General features: G+C 57.3%; 1 protein-coding gene across 6 annotated transcripts; it reads right to left on the bottom strand.

Annotated features, from left to right (window-relative positions):
- Positions 1–49: 49 nt before the first annotated feature.
- On the bottom strand, positions 50–13770 carry ZNF205 (zinc finger protein 205). Of its 6 annotated transcripts, none has more exons than XM_045874830.3 (7): positions 13046–13766; positions 10062–10199; positions 7031–7244; positions 6624–6715; positions 6108–6228; positions 4453–4551; positions 53–4275 (listed from the first exon to the last, which is right to left on the bottom strand). In XM_045874830.3, exons 2-7 carry the CDS (start codon positions 10116–10118, stop codon positions 3143–3145), a joined length of 1716 nt encoding a protein of 571 aa, XP_045730786.1. In that variant the 5' UTR covers positions 10119–10199; positions 13046–13766; the 3' UTR covers positions 53–3142. The 6 variants fall into 6 exon arrangements, with proteins under 6 accessions (XP_064448478.1, XP_064448480.1, XP_064448479.1 ...); XM_045874831.3 differs by lacking the exon at positions 13046–13766 and adding an exon at positions 10848–10989; XM_064592407.1 differs by having other exon boundaries at positions 54–4218; positions 13046–13763.
- Between the last annotated feature and the right edge of the window lie 1444 nt (positions 13771–15214).

The raw sequence follows: 15214 nt of genomic DNA, 5'->3' as shown, positions 1-15214 counted from the left end.
CACCCAGAGCCACCCCCACTCCCCCCGCACTGGCCACCTCAGTTTCCCCGGCTCCCCCCGCCCCCAAGAGGGGTCTCCCTCCAGACGGTTCCCGCGCCCGCGCCCAGGTCTCCCCAGCACCACTGTCAGGCCCTGCTCCGGGGCTCGGAAGGTGCTAGAGCGCCGGCGGGAGGTTTCCGCGCGCCCGCCCAGCTCCAGTGCAGGGGCCATAGGTGGCTGCCGGGATCGGGCTCCCAGAGTTCCCAGCCAGCAACGAGATGCCGGGGCTGGGAGCTCGAAACCGGAAGCGGCTCTGGCCCGGGCCGTCCGGCCCTCGCCCGCGGCCCCTCTAGGACCGCAGGAGGCTTGGCACTTCGGTAGTAGGCCCAGGGCCGGCTGTGAAGGCTAGGGGGGTGGCGAGGTCAGCAGTCCAGGCCCCCATCCTTAGTCCCTTCGGCAACGGCCACCGGACAGAGGGGAAAAGGGAAAACTTCAAAGCGGAGATTTTCGGATGTTGCCGGGCAACCGTGCCGCTTGGGGAGCGGTGGGGGAGAAAAAGGGTCGTGATTGGCCGGTTCCGCTGCAGCCCGCCCCTCGCCCCGCCCCGCCCCCTGACTGGCTAAGGTCTGAGCTGGTGGGCGGAGCCCTCCGGAAACCCATCCTCCTCGCCGGGAGGCCCCTTAGTGAGGATGGGCCTCCTACCCCATCGCTCGCGCCCGGCCTCGCTACCCTGCGGAGTCACCCAAGTGCGGGAGACGCCCCCGGCCTGGGGAGCGCAGCAGGGCCAGCTGGGCCCTCAGCCCCTGCAGCAAGTACCTGGGCCGTGCCTTGGGCCGCACAGGCAGCGGGTGGGCAGCCCGCAGGGACGATTCCCCGCCTCCGCCCTCACCCTCGCCCTCCCTCTGACGGCGCAGGCGCAGATGAAGCGTGAGCAACCAGGTGGGGGCCCTCCAAGGCCGGAAGGCTAGGAGGCCAGGTGTGAGCAGAAGCCAGGAGGAAGCCCGCCAGAGACACCAAGACCCTTCCCTGGCGACCCCCTTCCCAGTCAGCTACTTCTCCATCACCCACCATGTCACGAACACCCTTCAGCCTCACATTCTAGGCCCTTCCACGACATCTCCACTACTTCTGCAGTCTTAGTTGTTCTTGTCAAATGTTTCCTAAATTGCCAAGTTCCAGTCAAAAAATGTTCTCGCCAGCTCTATCCCAGAATGGTAGCCTCTGGATGGGTCTCTAGGCAGAAGTGGACTGAGACCCATGGGGCCCTTGGAATCACGTTCCTCTCCACGGTGCTATGAAAAGGGGAAACAGTTTCTCCAGGTCTCTGAGTTCCTCAGAAGCCAGAGTGGAGTCTTTAAACGATCCCCTGGCTCACTCGACAGATCTCTGAGCTGTTCAAGTCCTGGCACACTGGCCATAAAGCCCAAAGAAGCAAATGAATAGGCACTGTGCAAATACGTCCTCTGTGCTAAGCTTGTACCAAGTTTAACGAGTGTCCTTCCTGCCTCTTTCATCAGAAAACAAGCTCCTGGAAGCTGCAAGCCTGCTTTATGTGAATAAGCCCCCCTCAGCCCCTTACATTGAGCCAAGCTGAGAAATCCCATTTTTGACTGAGTGACCGGAGCCATGAAGACAAGCTGAAGGGAAGAAACAGCTTTCTTTCTCACGTCTTCAAGAGCCATCTAATTCAACCAGTCCGGCCAGCAACCCAACCCTAGATCCCACTGAGACCTGCCAGACACAACCAAGTTCTGCCTGGGCTCCCACTAGTCCGCAGCTTCCTGGCATCTGGCTGATGACCTGCTCCCCGACTCGCCATCTCCGGCTGAGTCCAGCAGCCTGAAGTTCGAGTCTACAGTCTGTCTTACTCTTTTTGGACAGCTCCACCTCATAACATGCACTAGCCAGCCAGTAGTCGTTGGGATGCATGGAAGCAGAGGTATTCTTTACACAATGAAATCCCTGGACCTGAACCCCAGCTTCCAGCTCCCTGGTTGTTGGCTAAGTTATTGGACCGCTCTCTCGGCTGTTTCCTCATCTATAAGACTGGGACGGGGTCCACTGCTCAGAGTTGTGGAGACTAGAAGCGACATATACATGGCACTTGGCCCCTTGACTGGCAGCTATTATCAGTCAGTCCCCGCTCCTGCTCCAACTCCCTTGAGAGCCTGGAGCCAGCCAGGGCGGCAGCCACCCTGCTGGCCCCGATTCAGGGAGGCAGGTGGAGTCTCAATGGCCGCCCATATGCAGGTGTCCTCAAGGTCAGTCGGCGTCAGAACACAGTGTCATCTTGGAAGCCAAGCTGCAAAGTTTGGATAATAAGCAGGCTGAGCCCATTCCTCCCCAGGAGAAAAAGAGAATGGGAAATAGAAATACAGAGGTCAGAAAAGCAGAAGGCCAAGAGTAAAAGAGCCAGACAGGGGCAGGTAGGGCAAATTATAAAGGACATGTACAAAGAGGCCAAGGATGTGAAAAGTACCAGAAGGAGCTGACTGCAGCCTCAGAAGGCACCAGGAGGGACAGTGGTCCCTGGTAAGGGAGGAATCCTCACTGGATTACGGCCAGGCCCCAGTGGAAACACATGGAAAATGTCCAGTCACAAAACAGGCCTCCAGTGCCTGAGACAGGAGACAGGGAGGGCCGCAGACAAGGAACATGAGTTCCCAGCTGGCTCAACCCTGCTCCAGCTCCCAAACAGAAGAGCCAAGGGAGGGTCCTGGGCTCAGGGGCAATGTCCCTGGGGACAGGAGCGGTGGTGGCAGCAGACCGCCCCTCCAGGGGGATCCAGAGTCTCCAAAGTGGCTGGCTGGCTTCAGGTTTGGAAACCTCTGTGCCCAGAAGCCTTTGCTTGTAAACTTAGGGTCCGGATGCTCTGGACTGGCCCCAAGTCAGGTCAAGGCTGGGAAAGAGAGTACCCAAGCCCCAACAGCAATGACTCAGGGATGCCTCAGCCATGGAGGCCCCCCGGTCGGACTCACTGCCAGGGCCCCACGAGACAGAGCATAAGCGGTGGCTAGAATTCCAAGGCCTTTAATTTGCAGCTAGCGTGCCCGCGCCTCGCCCTAGCTCCTGTGTTGCCATGCCCCACCCCATGCCAGCACCTCCCACTCCCTTCCCACACCCCTTCTCACGCTGCCCTCACGTCTCCCCCGTGCCCGGCCTCCTAAGTGTGAGCAGGTGGGGGGGCCGCCAGAGCCCCCGCCGCCCCCAGCATCAGCATGGCCAGGGCCTTGGGCCCCGTCGTGTGGATCTTCTCGTGCCGGTGCAGGTTGGAGCGGCGGCTGAAGCTCTTGCCACAGAGGGGGCAGGAGTAGGGCCGGACGCCACGATGGGTGCGCTGGTGGGCGGTGAGGTGTGAGCTGTGACTGAAGCTCTTGCCGCAGTCGAGGCAGTGGTAGGGCTTCTCGCCCGTGTGCGTGCGGTTGTGCGCGATGAGGTTGGAGCGCTGGCTGAAGCACTTGCCGCACTCGGGGCACGGGTAGGGCTTGACCCCAGTGTGGGTGCGCTGGTGGGTGACCAGGGCCGAGCTCTGCGTGAAGCACTTGCCGCAGATGGGGCACTTGTGGGGCTTGGCGCCCGTGTGGGTGCCCTGGTGGGTGACCAGGTCCGAGCGGCGGGTGAAGCGCTTGGCACAGCGCTCACACACATAGGGCTTCTCGCCCGTGTGGATGCGCTGGTGCTGGATCAGCGTCGAGTGGTGGCTGAAGCTCTTCCAGCAGGAGGGGCAGGTGTAGGGCTTCTCGCCCGTGTGGATGATCTGGTGCTGGATGAGGTGCGAACTGCGGCCAAAGCGCTTGCCGCAGTCCGTGCAGGTGTAGGGCTTCTCGCCTGTGTGGGTGCGCCGGTGGGTCACCAGGTGGGAGTGCCAGCTGAAGCCCTTGCCGCACTGCTCGCACTTGTAGGTCTTCTTACTGGCGTCACCGTCGGGGGCCAGGCCCTCCTCGCTGCTCTCGGGGGTGCCCGTTCGCCCCTCTCTGGGTTTCTCTGGGAGGTGGCCCTCCTGGGCCTTCGCGAGGCTGGTGTCGGGCGGGGTCGGTTTCGCCTGCCTCTCCTCCAGGGGACCCGGCTGCCCATCGTCTTTGGCTGGCCCCGAGCTCTGGCCGCTGCCTGCTTGCTGCCCGCACTGCAGGATGTCCCCCTGGGCTCTCCCCACCCTGCTTCTGAAAGACTTCACATCCCCAAGGGCTGCCAGGGATGCCAGGGATGGGGCTGGCTCCTCCTTTCCCATCTCAGTGGCTCCTGGAGAAGGAGAGTTTCCAGCAAGAGAGAGACTTCCGTGAGGGACCCAGGGAAATTCTGGAAATGGAGGTAAGAACAAGGATCCTGGAAGGAAAAGCCACCCCCCCGGCAGAGGACAGAAGCCGGCAGCCTTGCCCCTGGCATGCATCTGCACCCCAGGAAACAGAGGGCCCGCACTGACAAGGGGCACCCCGGAGTGACAGTGACCCACCCACCTGCCACCTCTGCACGCACCTGGCTTCTCCTCCTCATCTCCCATCTGCCGGCACGAGCTCGAGGCCTCACCCTTGCCCTGTCCTTGGGAGGCCCAGAAAGGTCTGCTGAAGGGAAATCCTGGCCAAAAAGAGACAAGAGATGCTGCGCTCAGTCGTGAACTTTCAGGCTGCACTGCAGGAGACAACCCCCACCCCCATCTGCCAAGTGAAGAGGCAGAAGTGGGGAGGCAGCCCTGCAAACATAGGATAAAACGACATAAGCTGAAAAATCGCTTGGGGTCAGGTGTCCAGCCCTCTGTGGGAAGCACCCTGTAGGGTAACTGCCAGACCTACTCTCCTCGGGGCTGAGTTGGGCTCCATCTCATTTCCCTGAACGAGCCCCAAGAGCAAAGGGAGAGGGGCCGGGTGAGGTCAGCTGCCGACAACCCCCTGGTCACACAGGCCCCCAGCAGTGAGCCCAGCAATCTCCAGTCCTGCACCTTCCCAGACCAGGGGCAAAAAGGGCTCCTGGGGGAGGGACAGTGGGTGCAACGAAGCCCAGTGGGAGGGCCTGGGAGAAGAGGCCAGGGGTGCTGACCACCTAGTCAGGGACCAAAGGCCCACTGGCCAAGTCCCCTGGGGCAAGGGCCTGGGGATTCTGGTCAAGTCAGTAAGAGAGCAGAGGCCCCAGCCTCCATGTCCTGATCCATACCCTGCTGGAGGGAAGGAATGTATTGGACCCACCAGCAGGTTTAGGGCATTTGTGAGGCTTGCCGTGGGGCTGCAAATGGGTGCTGAGTTCCCTCTGATCTCTCAGGACTTGCCTGGACCTGCCGCTCTGGGCCCTGGGGAGTGCTAAGGATAGGTGGTAAGCAAACCCGAGATAATTAAAGGAGTGAGCTCTCCTGACTCCGAGGCCCACCACCGAAGTCAAGGGTGGAATGACCAAGCCCCCAGCTCCCCGGACTAGCAAGTGTGCCCCTGGTGTGTATGGATGGACAGACAGACAGACCAGACATATGAATGAACGGCAATGAAGGAATGAGCACCAGGAGCTGTCTGTAAGACCTCCTAAATTCTGCCAACAAAAGCAGGGTCTGAAACGGAGGAGTCGGAGTGCTGGGACTTTACTTACCATGAGAAACAATGAGGGAGACAAGGCCCCTCTGAAAAAACGACAGGCCCCTCAGGGTAGATGTGACAGCTCAGGGTCTGGGGTCTAGAGAGATTAGCTGGCACCCGTGCCCCCCACTCGCGGCAGGCATCCCCGATCTGCAGCCAAGCTCTCTGCACACACACCTCTCAGGTGGGGCTTTGAGGAGCGGGACAGTGGGAGGAGCGGACTAAACACTTCAGAAGGACCGAGGAGCAGAACCTCGAGGCCAGCACTGCCCAACATAGCAGCCACTCGCCATGTGGGGCTATTGCAATTCAATCTTGAGCCGGGTAAAATGAAATAAAATATGAACTCAGGCGCTCCAGCCACATTTCCAGTGCCGAGCAGCCACATCTGGCTCATGGGCCCCAGGTCAGCACAGAGCACACGTCCTTCACCAGGAAGGTGTTACAGACCAGAGCGGCCCACATGAACGATGAGAAGGAGCTTAGCCCTGGAAGGAGGGGATGGCGGGATGGCCCCACTTCTGGCACCGGGCCTCAGAGAGTGGCCACCCCAGCACAACCTCGGGCCCTTACCCAAGGACAGCCCATTCCTCTTCTGCAGGACGTCCCTATAGAAGCTCTGCTGCGCGTGGTCCAGCCGCCCCCACTCCTCCCGGGAGAGGTACAGAGCCACGTCCTCAAAGGTCACCGGCATCTGAAACAACACAGAAGGCCCACTCTCCAGGGCACGCCGGGACACCGTGGAGGGGCACAATGGCTCCAAATGAGGGCGACCCCTCCCCGGCCTCCAACCTGCTGCCCCGAGTAAGGCCTGTCCTCCAATCTGTCTGATGGTGAAGGAGGACAGCCGCCCAAGGGTGACTTTGGGGGTTGGGGGGGCAATAACAAAGCAGCTGTGTACAACAGAAAACAAAAGACAAAGACAAGGGCCCTTTCCAGCACCACAACCAAAGCTCAGGCTCTCCACGCGCCCCCCTCCGGCCCCCATCCTCGGGTCTGGCGCTCAGATCCAGACGCTGAGGCAGACATGCCGTTCCTCAACATCCCTGTGCTCTTCCTCCAGCCTTGCACTTGAACAGGGACACTCACCTGGGACCAGGCGGTGAGCAGTGCCGCAGCCATCTGCCGGTCTCTGGTCCTGCCCTCGCGAGCAAGCCCGGGGATCTGGGGGGAGGGGAGGGCTGAGAGAGGAGAGAGGTCCTCAGGGCGGCCACCTCACCCTGCTGGGCCCGGCCACTCCCCCTGAGCGGACCATGCCTGGCTTACCAGGGACACCACAGCTGCCTCAAACCCCACCCCCAACCTGACCCAAGAAGAGGGTCAGTAGGTTCTGAGGTTGTGCAGGAGCGGCCTCTGAGGGGCAGGTGGGCAGACATCCGGGCATCTCCATGGCAGGAGAGCTTGTGCCCCCCCCATGCTGTGAGCCTCCACCTCTCCCCACAGCTGCTACCCAACAAAGTGCGTCTCTCTACGTCCCTCTCCATCCCTCTCCTCACCTCCACCAGGCAGGAAAAGAGCTTTCTCTTTAGAGCCCTGGCTTAGGGACACCCAGCCCGGCGTTCCTGGAGCCCCATCCCCCTGCAGTGCCCCCTCAGGTTGTGGCTCTTCCGGCTCCGTCTTGATGTGGGGTGACTCCTGAGCGGCTCCCAAAGGCACCATCTCCTCCGACTCAGAAAGCATTTCTTGACAAGGATCCCCATGACCTGGAACCTAGGAATGACAGCCCCCATCAGCACCTGGGCAGAGTATGGGAGACTCACAGCCGAGCTCCACACCTGAGGGTCCTGGCAGGGGCCACACACACCCAAATGCAAGGCACAGATTGAAGGACTGGCCTTGCTTTCTTCTCCTGGCCCTGGGGACCCGCACACCTCTGCTTTACCTCCACAAGGCCGGGGCAGCAAGGGAAGGAAGGAAGGCGCAAGGTCGGGCCAGGGGCAGGCTGGCCAGGTGCCCACAGAGCAGAAGCCTCTTCTCAATTCCAGCCTCGTACCTCCCACAGCAGTGTGGACTGCTACTGTTTAACACTGAGGAAACTAAGTGTAGTGGATTGAATAGTGTCCCCCCAAATTTCACATCTGCTCGGAACCTCAGAACATGACCTTATTTGGAAGATGTAATTAGTTAAGGATGCTGAGATGAAATCATCCTGCATTTAGACTGGGCCCTAAATCCAATGACTGGTGTCCTTATAAGAGGAAAAGACATGGAAACACAGAGAAAGCCACGTGAAGATGGAGTCAGAGCTGGGGTGAAGCCAAGGGACACCTGGAGCCCCCAGACGCTGAGAGGCAGAAGGATCCTCTTCCTAGAGGCTGGGGAGGGAGCCCCCCCAATGCTGTGATTTGGGGTTTCTGGCCTCTAGAACTGAGGGAATAAATTCTGGTTGTTACACAGATGCAGGACACTGACGTATCCGGGCTCAGAGATCAGACAACGGCCCAAGATCACAGAGCCCATGAGTGCTCGACCAAGAGTGGAACTCGAGGGTATCTGACTCACAAGTCAACCCCAGGGCCACCATTTCTTGGAGATGACAGGGAAGTATCATGTGGCCTTGGGCCATTTCCAGCCTGACTCAATTTGGTCACAGAAGTTGGAGTTTTGGGGTTTGGAGAGAAAAGCCCAAGGGTACCACTAACTGTGCCAAGGCCCGCGCCCACCTGGGTCCGACAGAAGGAAAACCTCCCGGTTCACCCCTGCAGCACCACCCACCACAACGGCGCTTCCAGGGTCCTCCTACCCAGTCCCCACTTCTTCACACCAGCCTCAGCTCCAGCCCCTGGGACGGTGAGAAAGGGGCTTTGGAGTCAGGCAACCAGGGCTCAGATCCAGGCCATCCAGGCCGGCCCCTCACTAGCTGCTCAACCTGGAGCAGGCACCGCCTTCCCACAAACCTCAAGAGTTTGGGGAAAGTCACTTCCTTTGCCTTGGGAGGCCCCTGGTGAGGCCTCCCTGTCATCCACAACACAGGGATTGGCCAGGCTTCTCCCTCCACCACCCCCCACCTACTGCCTATGGTATTAGGGTCTCAGAGGGAAAGACCCTCAGGTCAGGGAGCCACCTGGGCCAGGCAGCCTCCGAGACTCAACTGCTCTGCCTCATGAACAGATAACCTGTGAGAAAGAGCTGTGCACTCTGGAACATTCAGGATAAACACAGAGTGGTGCCAAAAATTATTATTATTACTCTACTGTGTGAGCTGACAGAATCCAGCAGTAGCACAGAATGTCAGGGACGTGTGAGACCCATCGGGTGTTACCAAGGCATTGTGGAAGGGAAAGCAAACAGAGCTGACACTGCTTTGTGCGTCTATGGCATGAAAATGGGACAATTAATACAGACAGTCCCTGACTTACAACGGCTCAACTTAACCAGTTTTCAACTTTACGATGGCACTCAAGTAATAACACATTCAGTAGAAACCACTTCGAATTTTGAATTTGCATCTTCCGCTGGGCTAGCGATCTGTAGCACGGTCCTCCCTGGGGATGTGGGGGCAGGAGCCGAAGCTCCTGTCAGCCACGCGCTCACGAGGGTAAACGACCGACAAACTGACCGCCATCCCGTTTTTCTCTTTCAGTACGGTATTCACTGTATTACATGAGATACTGCTCAGCACTTCATTATGAAATGGGCTCTGTGGAAGGCGATTTTGCCCAACTGTAGGCTGATGTCAGTGTTCCGAGCATGTCTGAGGGAGGCAGATTAAGCTATGATGTTCAGTAGGTTAGTGTGTTAAATGCATTTTCGACTTCTTATACTTACAATGGGTTTATCAGGATGTAACCCCAAAGCAAGTCGAGGAAGATCTGCACTTGATTTGTATTTGAACTTAGCAACCCCTGGAACTACTAGTTGAGGTGCTGTAGGTTTCTCTGACCTAGGTTCTAGTTGCTGTGGGTGTTATTTTATGTTACAATAGTTACCTGCTCTGAGCCTCCCAGCCACCTAGATGAGACAGGTAGGAACAGCAGGCCCGTGATAGACATGTTATAGGTGACACTCCTCATTCCCAGAGGCAGGGGACCTGCCCAAGGTCACACACCTGGCTGTAGCTGACTCATATTCCTTTAATTCCAAGCCCAGTGGCCCTGGTCCCCGCCCCCCACAGGTTGTAATTACACACATGGGCAACAGGTACATGAAGGAGTAGGTGCTTAGACCCAGAGAGAGTGGAGATGGGGTCCTAGGCAGAGGGAGGGTAAACTGAGGCTTCCCTGCATGCTCTGGGCACTGTTCAGAGAGCAACCCCACCAGGAGAACCCCCATGCAGCCTCCTTGCTATTTTGTGTGGCCTTTGGCCAACTGATGACTGAAATTGCCAGGCAAAACGGAGCAGCTTGGTAGCTGTCGATTCCCAGGTGGAAGGCATTTCCTGTCGTACCACCATCCCTTCAACACCTCCCATCACCCCCATCCCCAGCCCTGCACCCCGGCGAGCCTAATTCTTCCTTGCCTTGAAAATCCCCTCCTGCTCTGAGTCCTTCCAAGACATGCATCCTTCACCCAGTGCCCCGTCCATACCTCTCGGGCTCTCTCCTTGTCCTGGGCAGCGCGGGTGCCTCCACCGTCTGCAGACATTTCTGAGATCAGAGGTAGGAAGCACAGCTGAGTCGTTTCTCCCTCTTGTTGGCCAACCCCCTCCAGCTTCTGGCCAGGAGCCTGAAAGAGCAGGAAGAAATCAGCCAGCGTCTGCTGGGCACCTCTAAAGCACTGTGAAAATCCCCACGCAGGGGCAGACCCATCCTCGGTCCCAATCAGAAATAAAGCCTCCCAGATGCCTTCCAGTGACCTCACTCTCTGTGATGGTTTTTGGTCCCTCGCTTGACAGAATGCTGTTTTGTATCGTCCCCTTTGTCACTTAAGCCAGGACTCTGCATCTCAGAGCAGCCCAGTTAGGGAAAGCCAGGGCTGACTTGGAATCTGTCTCTCCTGCCATCAGGAGCCAAAAGGTCTGCAGAGATCCTACAAAACAGGTGCTGGGTGTGGCCACACCCGTCACAGCCAGCTCAGCGGGAGAAGCGAGGCCCCACTGTCTCCCCCACCCAGGACACATACACCCTGCGCTTGACCTGACTCAGCCCCGCCTGGGATCCAGAAACTGAGCAGCCTGCAGCTGCAACCACTCTCCAGGTCCATCCTGCTCAGGGGCCTGGACAGACCATGTCCTTCCCCTTCCCTAACCTGGGTCCAGGCCCCCTTTTCTCCCCACCAGCCTGAAGCCTTCCACTTTTGACCCCGTCCCCTCCTGCCAGCCGGCCACCCACATGGATCTCGGGATCCAGGCTCCCTCCCCAGTGCCCCTCTCACCGAGGTGGAGGCAGAGGGGGCACCTCGGGTGGTGGGGGCCCCCTCCCCCAGGAAGGGAGACTCCACAGCCTACACCGGGCCGGGGAGCCGGGTGGAGACTGGGATTAGGGACAACAGGAAGTCCCTCCCAGATCCCGTTCCCCACGCAGCTGCAGCCCTACAGGGTTCCCGGCTTCGAGGGTTCCGGGTCTGGGGTCCTGAGCTGGGCTGCACCTGCTCTCGGCCAGGAGGTGAGTCCTAGGTCTGCGCTGCCTGCTCACGATCGCTTTACCTGGCATGCACTTGTGATGCCAGGAAAGCAGGGATGCCAAAATGGGGAAATAAATTCTGTGGAAGGATTCTGACATTTGACATTTCAAAGAGGGCACTGCAACTGTTCTCACAGAAGGAAGGGTACTTTCCTGGGTAGAGGGGTACGATGGTCCTTTTTGACACACAGGGCTTCTGAAGGTCTTATGGTGTCTCCATAGAGACGTTCCTGGATTTCACCTAAGGCCCCCAGGCCGGTAAGCAGGTCCTCTGGGCTCTCCCCAAGACTGGCGTGGAGTTCTGTCTCCCCGAGAGCAAACTTAGCAAACAGGCCTGGGAACTCCCCCCTACCCCCACCCCTGTGCCCCACCCCATGAAAAGATGTCGGACCAATCTGATTCCTCTAGACCTCCTCTCCCCAGCTCCGTCTCAAGGCTGGGGAGTGTAACAGGGGTAACGGGGTCTGACCCAGCCATCAATAGGGTCCCAGACTCCATCTCCCAGTCTTGGCTTTCCCTTTGGGCCCTGAGAACCAAGGCTCCCAAAATGGAGGCCGAGACTGCTTCACTTCTAGGTTGAAGAACCCATCTCCCCCCTGAGCAGGGCATAGAAGATGGGTCTCAGGAGACGAGTGGGGCCAGCTCTGGAGTCAGATTCCAGGAAACCTCCCCATGCGTGTGGCGTCCAGCCATCAGAATCCTCTGACCCTTCACCCAGTAAGACAGGCACACGTGGCCCCGTGCCGGCCTACAGCTGTGCTGTGTGGGCTCACAGGGGCTTAACTACTTTAAAACTTAGTTTTCCAACATTTAACAATTAGTAAAGTTCTCATAAAATCAAGTTTCTTGAAAAATCAGAACATCAGGCAACCCTGGACTCATATTCCCCACATTCGGGGGCTGCTCTCATGTAGCTGCATTTGGTCCCCACTTGCCCCTGCAGCATTCTGAATTTGCAACTCTGCTTTTGGAGTTAAACATGTTTTAGGATTCTGATCTATCCTACTGTCACTTTGATGAACAAAAAATATTAGCCTTGGGGTTTGCCTCTGGTCAGTATTTCCAGGAGTTTTAATCCTCAAGGTAAAGAGGGATGTCCAAAGTTGTAGCAAAAGTCAATACGATTGTCAAGCCAGAAAACTATAAACTGAGAAGTCACAGGGGGCTGTGAAAAAGATTAACTACTCAGTCTGTGAATGTTTCTCCATCAACAAGGAACATGACCAATGTCCAGAGTAAGGAGACTCACTCCTGTGGTGACCCATTTCAGCCCACGTCAGCTCTAGGCATGCACCAAGTCCCAAAACAGTGGGAGTGTCCTGATTCTTGGGCAAATGTTTCTCTACCAGACAAAAGGGGCCACTTCAGGGATGCTGGGGAATCCCAGCAGTTTGGATCCCACCACGAGATCACCTAAACTAAACCAAATGAAGTCTCAACATTTATTTAACTGTTCAGAAAATATTTATTGAGCATCTACTATATGACAGACATTAGCCCCTTCCTGGAGATGAGAGGAAACACCTCCAGGGCTGGCTCTAGGACTGAGCAGGTCTAGGAGGAAGGGTGTTCACGTTTGCTGTGTGGGAACTGCAGTCCCTAAAAGACCGCAGAAAGGCACCAGGGAAAGCAAAGATCAAAAACCTAAATGACTCCAGCAAACAGGCAGCACCACAAATGACCAGTGGCTTGGATGAAAGATGGTAGTGGGGGAGGGCTGCAGGGGCTTCAAGAAATCATATTTTGTTCAAAGGGGGCAGTTGGGGCTCAATATTGCCAAAGCTTGAGGATTTTTCAAGAGACACCAAAAAAAAAAAAAAAGATTTATATGTGAAATATCCCGACTTTTAAATGTCGATGATTCAAATAAAAATTTAAGAACTCCATACAACTTCAGCAGAAAACACCTGCTGTCTAGCTCATGGGGCACCAGTTCCGGGATGTACTCACCTCAGGAGCCTGTCACAAGGATAACTATCACGGATGGAGGCGTTTATCTGGGCTTCAGACGGGGCAAACATTCCCGCATCTGGCGGCTTCACTGAGCTTAAGAAGAGGTCACCTTCAGTAAATAAATCATGATCTACCTTCAGACATTGGCCTGAGAATTGACTCCGGTCCCACAAAAGCGGTCAGAATAATAAGAACTAGAAAAAGGCATCACCTGAAGTAAGAAGGGAAAAAAATGTTTAAAAAGGAAAGGGAAGAAAGCTTGTACTAATTACGGCTGTTCAGCCAAGCTGGAGACAGGGTAATGCAGAACTCTTATCTAGCCTTAGGAAGGAGAGAAGATAAGGAGAAATAAAGGAATGTGAGAGAGGCCAGGAAAAACAGGAATAATCGAGTAAACAGCAGAGCAAATGCTAACCACGGAAAAAGAAAAAAAAGGAAAGCGGATAGGTGGGCAAATCAGGTGCGGCCCCAGGAATACAAATTTTTTTAAAGCAAATAATTAAGAACCCTCAGGGCCACTGAGACCAGGGCGTGGACGCCCCCTCGGCCAGCGACAAGCCCGAGGCCCCGTGCCCTGACGCCAGGCGGCCGCACAAGCCACCGTTCCCGGCCGCGGGGGGCCCACGAGCCCCGCGCCCACGAGTCAGCGCCTTCCACCCCCAGCCGGCCGACCACCGACGCGGGACCGCGTCGCCCAGGCAGCAACGCCGCCCCGCCCACGCAGCGCCGCCGCCCCACCCACGCGCCTACGGCAGCCACCGGTGATTGGCTGGCGCCCGACGGCCTGGCCCATCTCCCTGCCCAGGGCCCCGCCCCTAGCTGCGCGCTCCCGTCCGCGCCCCCCTGAGGGACAGCCCCGCCGAGGGGGGAGGGTCACGCTGGGCGGCCTGCCTCTGGCCGGTGTGCCCGCGTTTCCCGTCCGGCTGCCTCATCTCAACTTCCGGTTTCCCGGCCCTCTCGCGGCGCCCGCCGGTGGGCATCGTGCGCGGGGACAGCCGGGGCGGTGAGGACCGCGAGGAGGACGGCCACGAGCCCTCGAGTCGGCGTCTCGCGTGGGGAACCTGAAGCTGTCTGCGCGAGGGCCCGGCCCCCGGCCCCCGACACTCACCTGTTCAGAATTTTGTTTCAAAAACAGGAGTATAGCATATGCTGCCGACCTGCCCCCTCTGTGACGCATACCTTGTTCAATATAAAAACAGAGAGGACAAAAACCATGCTGTGTCAAAACCAAACAGCCAGACATCCGTCAAGGCAGCGAAAGCAGACTTTATTCAGTAACTGCTGACAGCAGGGGAAAGAGCTGAGCTCTGTCTGGTTTGTGCAGAGGTGACTGGGGTTTTAAAGGGAGGAGGGAGGAGGAGAGCAGGGCCCACTAGAGTCAGGGTCGTGAACGATCACAGACAGCAGGTCAGTGGGGGTGTGACCAGGCCAGGAGGTGTGTCCCTGGCAGGTATGGAAGTCAGCAGTCTATCCTCCCACGGAGAAGGGAGCCCGAAGCCAGGTCCCTCCAAAGGAATGGCTCTCCCGTGACAGATGCTTCTCGGTTTTAAGAGACACATACAATAATAAACCCTTTTTAGTAAATGCTCTAAGGGAGGTCAGCTGTTGGCTGGAACAAACACTAAATTCTCCCTGCAGCATTGAGCTTTCTCAGGCAGGGCTGGGGTCATCCTAGCCGTGCGCTGCCGGAAGCCATCCTAGAGTCTGGTCAAGTCTCTCCGTGCTGGTTGAGGAATGGTTATGTGCTGAGAATTCTATAAATCTCAAGCGGTGCCTTGCTGGTTTTAGCTATGGCACATTCCCTTGTATGGCTGACCCAGCAGCCTGCCCATCACAGTCAGCAGAAATGGCCAAGAGGCCCCGTCCTAGGCAGCAACACCAAGTGCTTCCTTCCATGATTGTCAAGGCTAGCAGCTTCAGCCTCAGCCAGACAAGCTGTGGACTCCAAGGCCAGAAACCCCCCAAATTTAATAGGATAGACTGGATATGTTCCCAGAGCACCCATATCCCACCTTCCGGAACAATGACTTTACCTGGGAGCTAAAGACAGCTTACAGTACAGGCAGGGAGGATACACTCTAGTGAAACTAGGCTGGATAGCTCAAGACTCACTCCGGCTGGCCCTTTGGTGTGGAAATTAGAGTAAGTTAAGTTACTTTTTCTTTA

The sequence above is a fragment of the Mirounga angustirostris genome, unplaced genomic scaffold (genome assembly GCF_029215605.1).
Source record: "Mirounga angustirostris isolate CCGP_5_RB_7025 unplaced genomic scaffold, mMirAng1.0.hap1 SCAF_5, whole genome shotgun sequence".
In the NCBI taxonomy this organism is placed as follows: domain Eukaryota; kingdom Metazoa; phylum Chordata; class Mammalia; order Carnivora; family Phocidae; genus Mirounga; species Mirounga angustirostris.
This window is presented reverse-complemented; position numbering and strand designations above follow the sequence as displayed.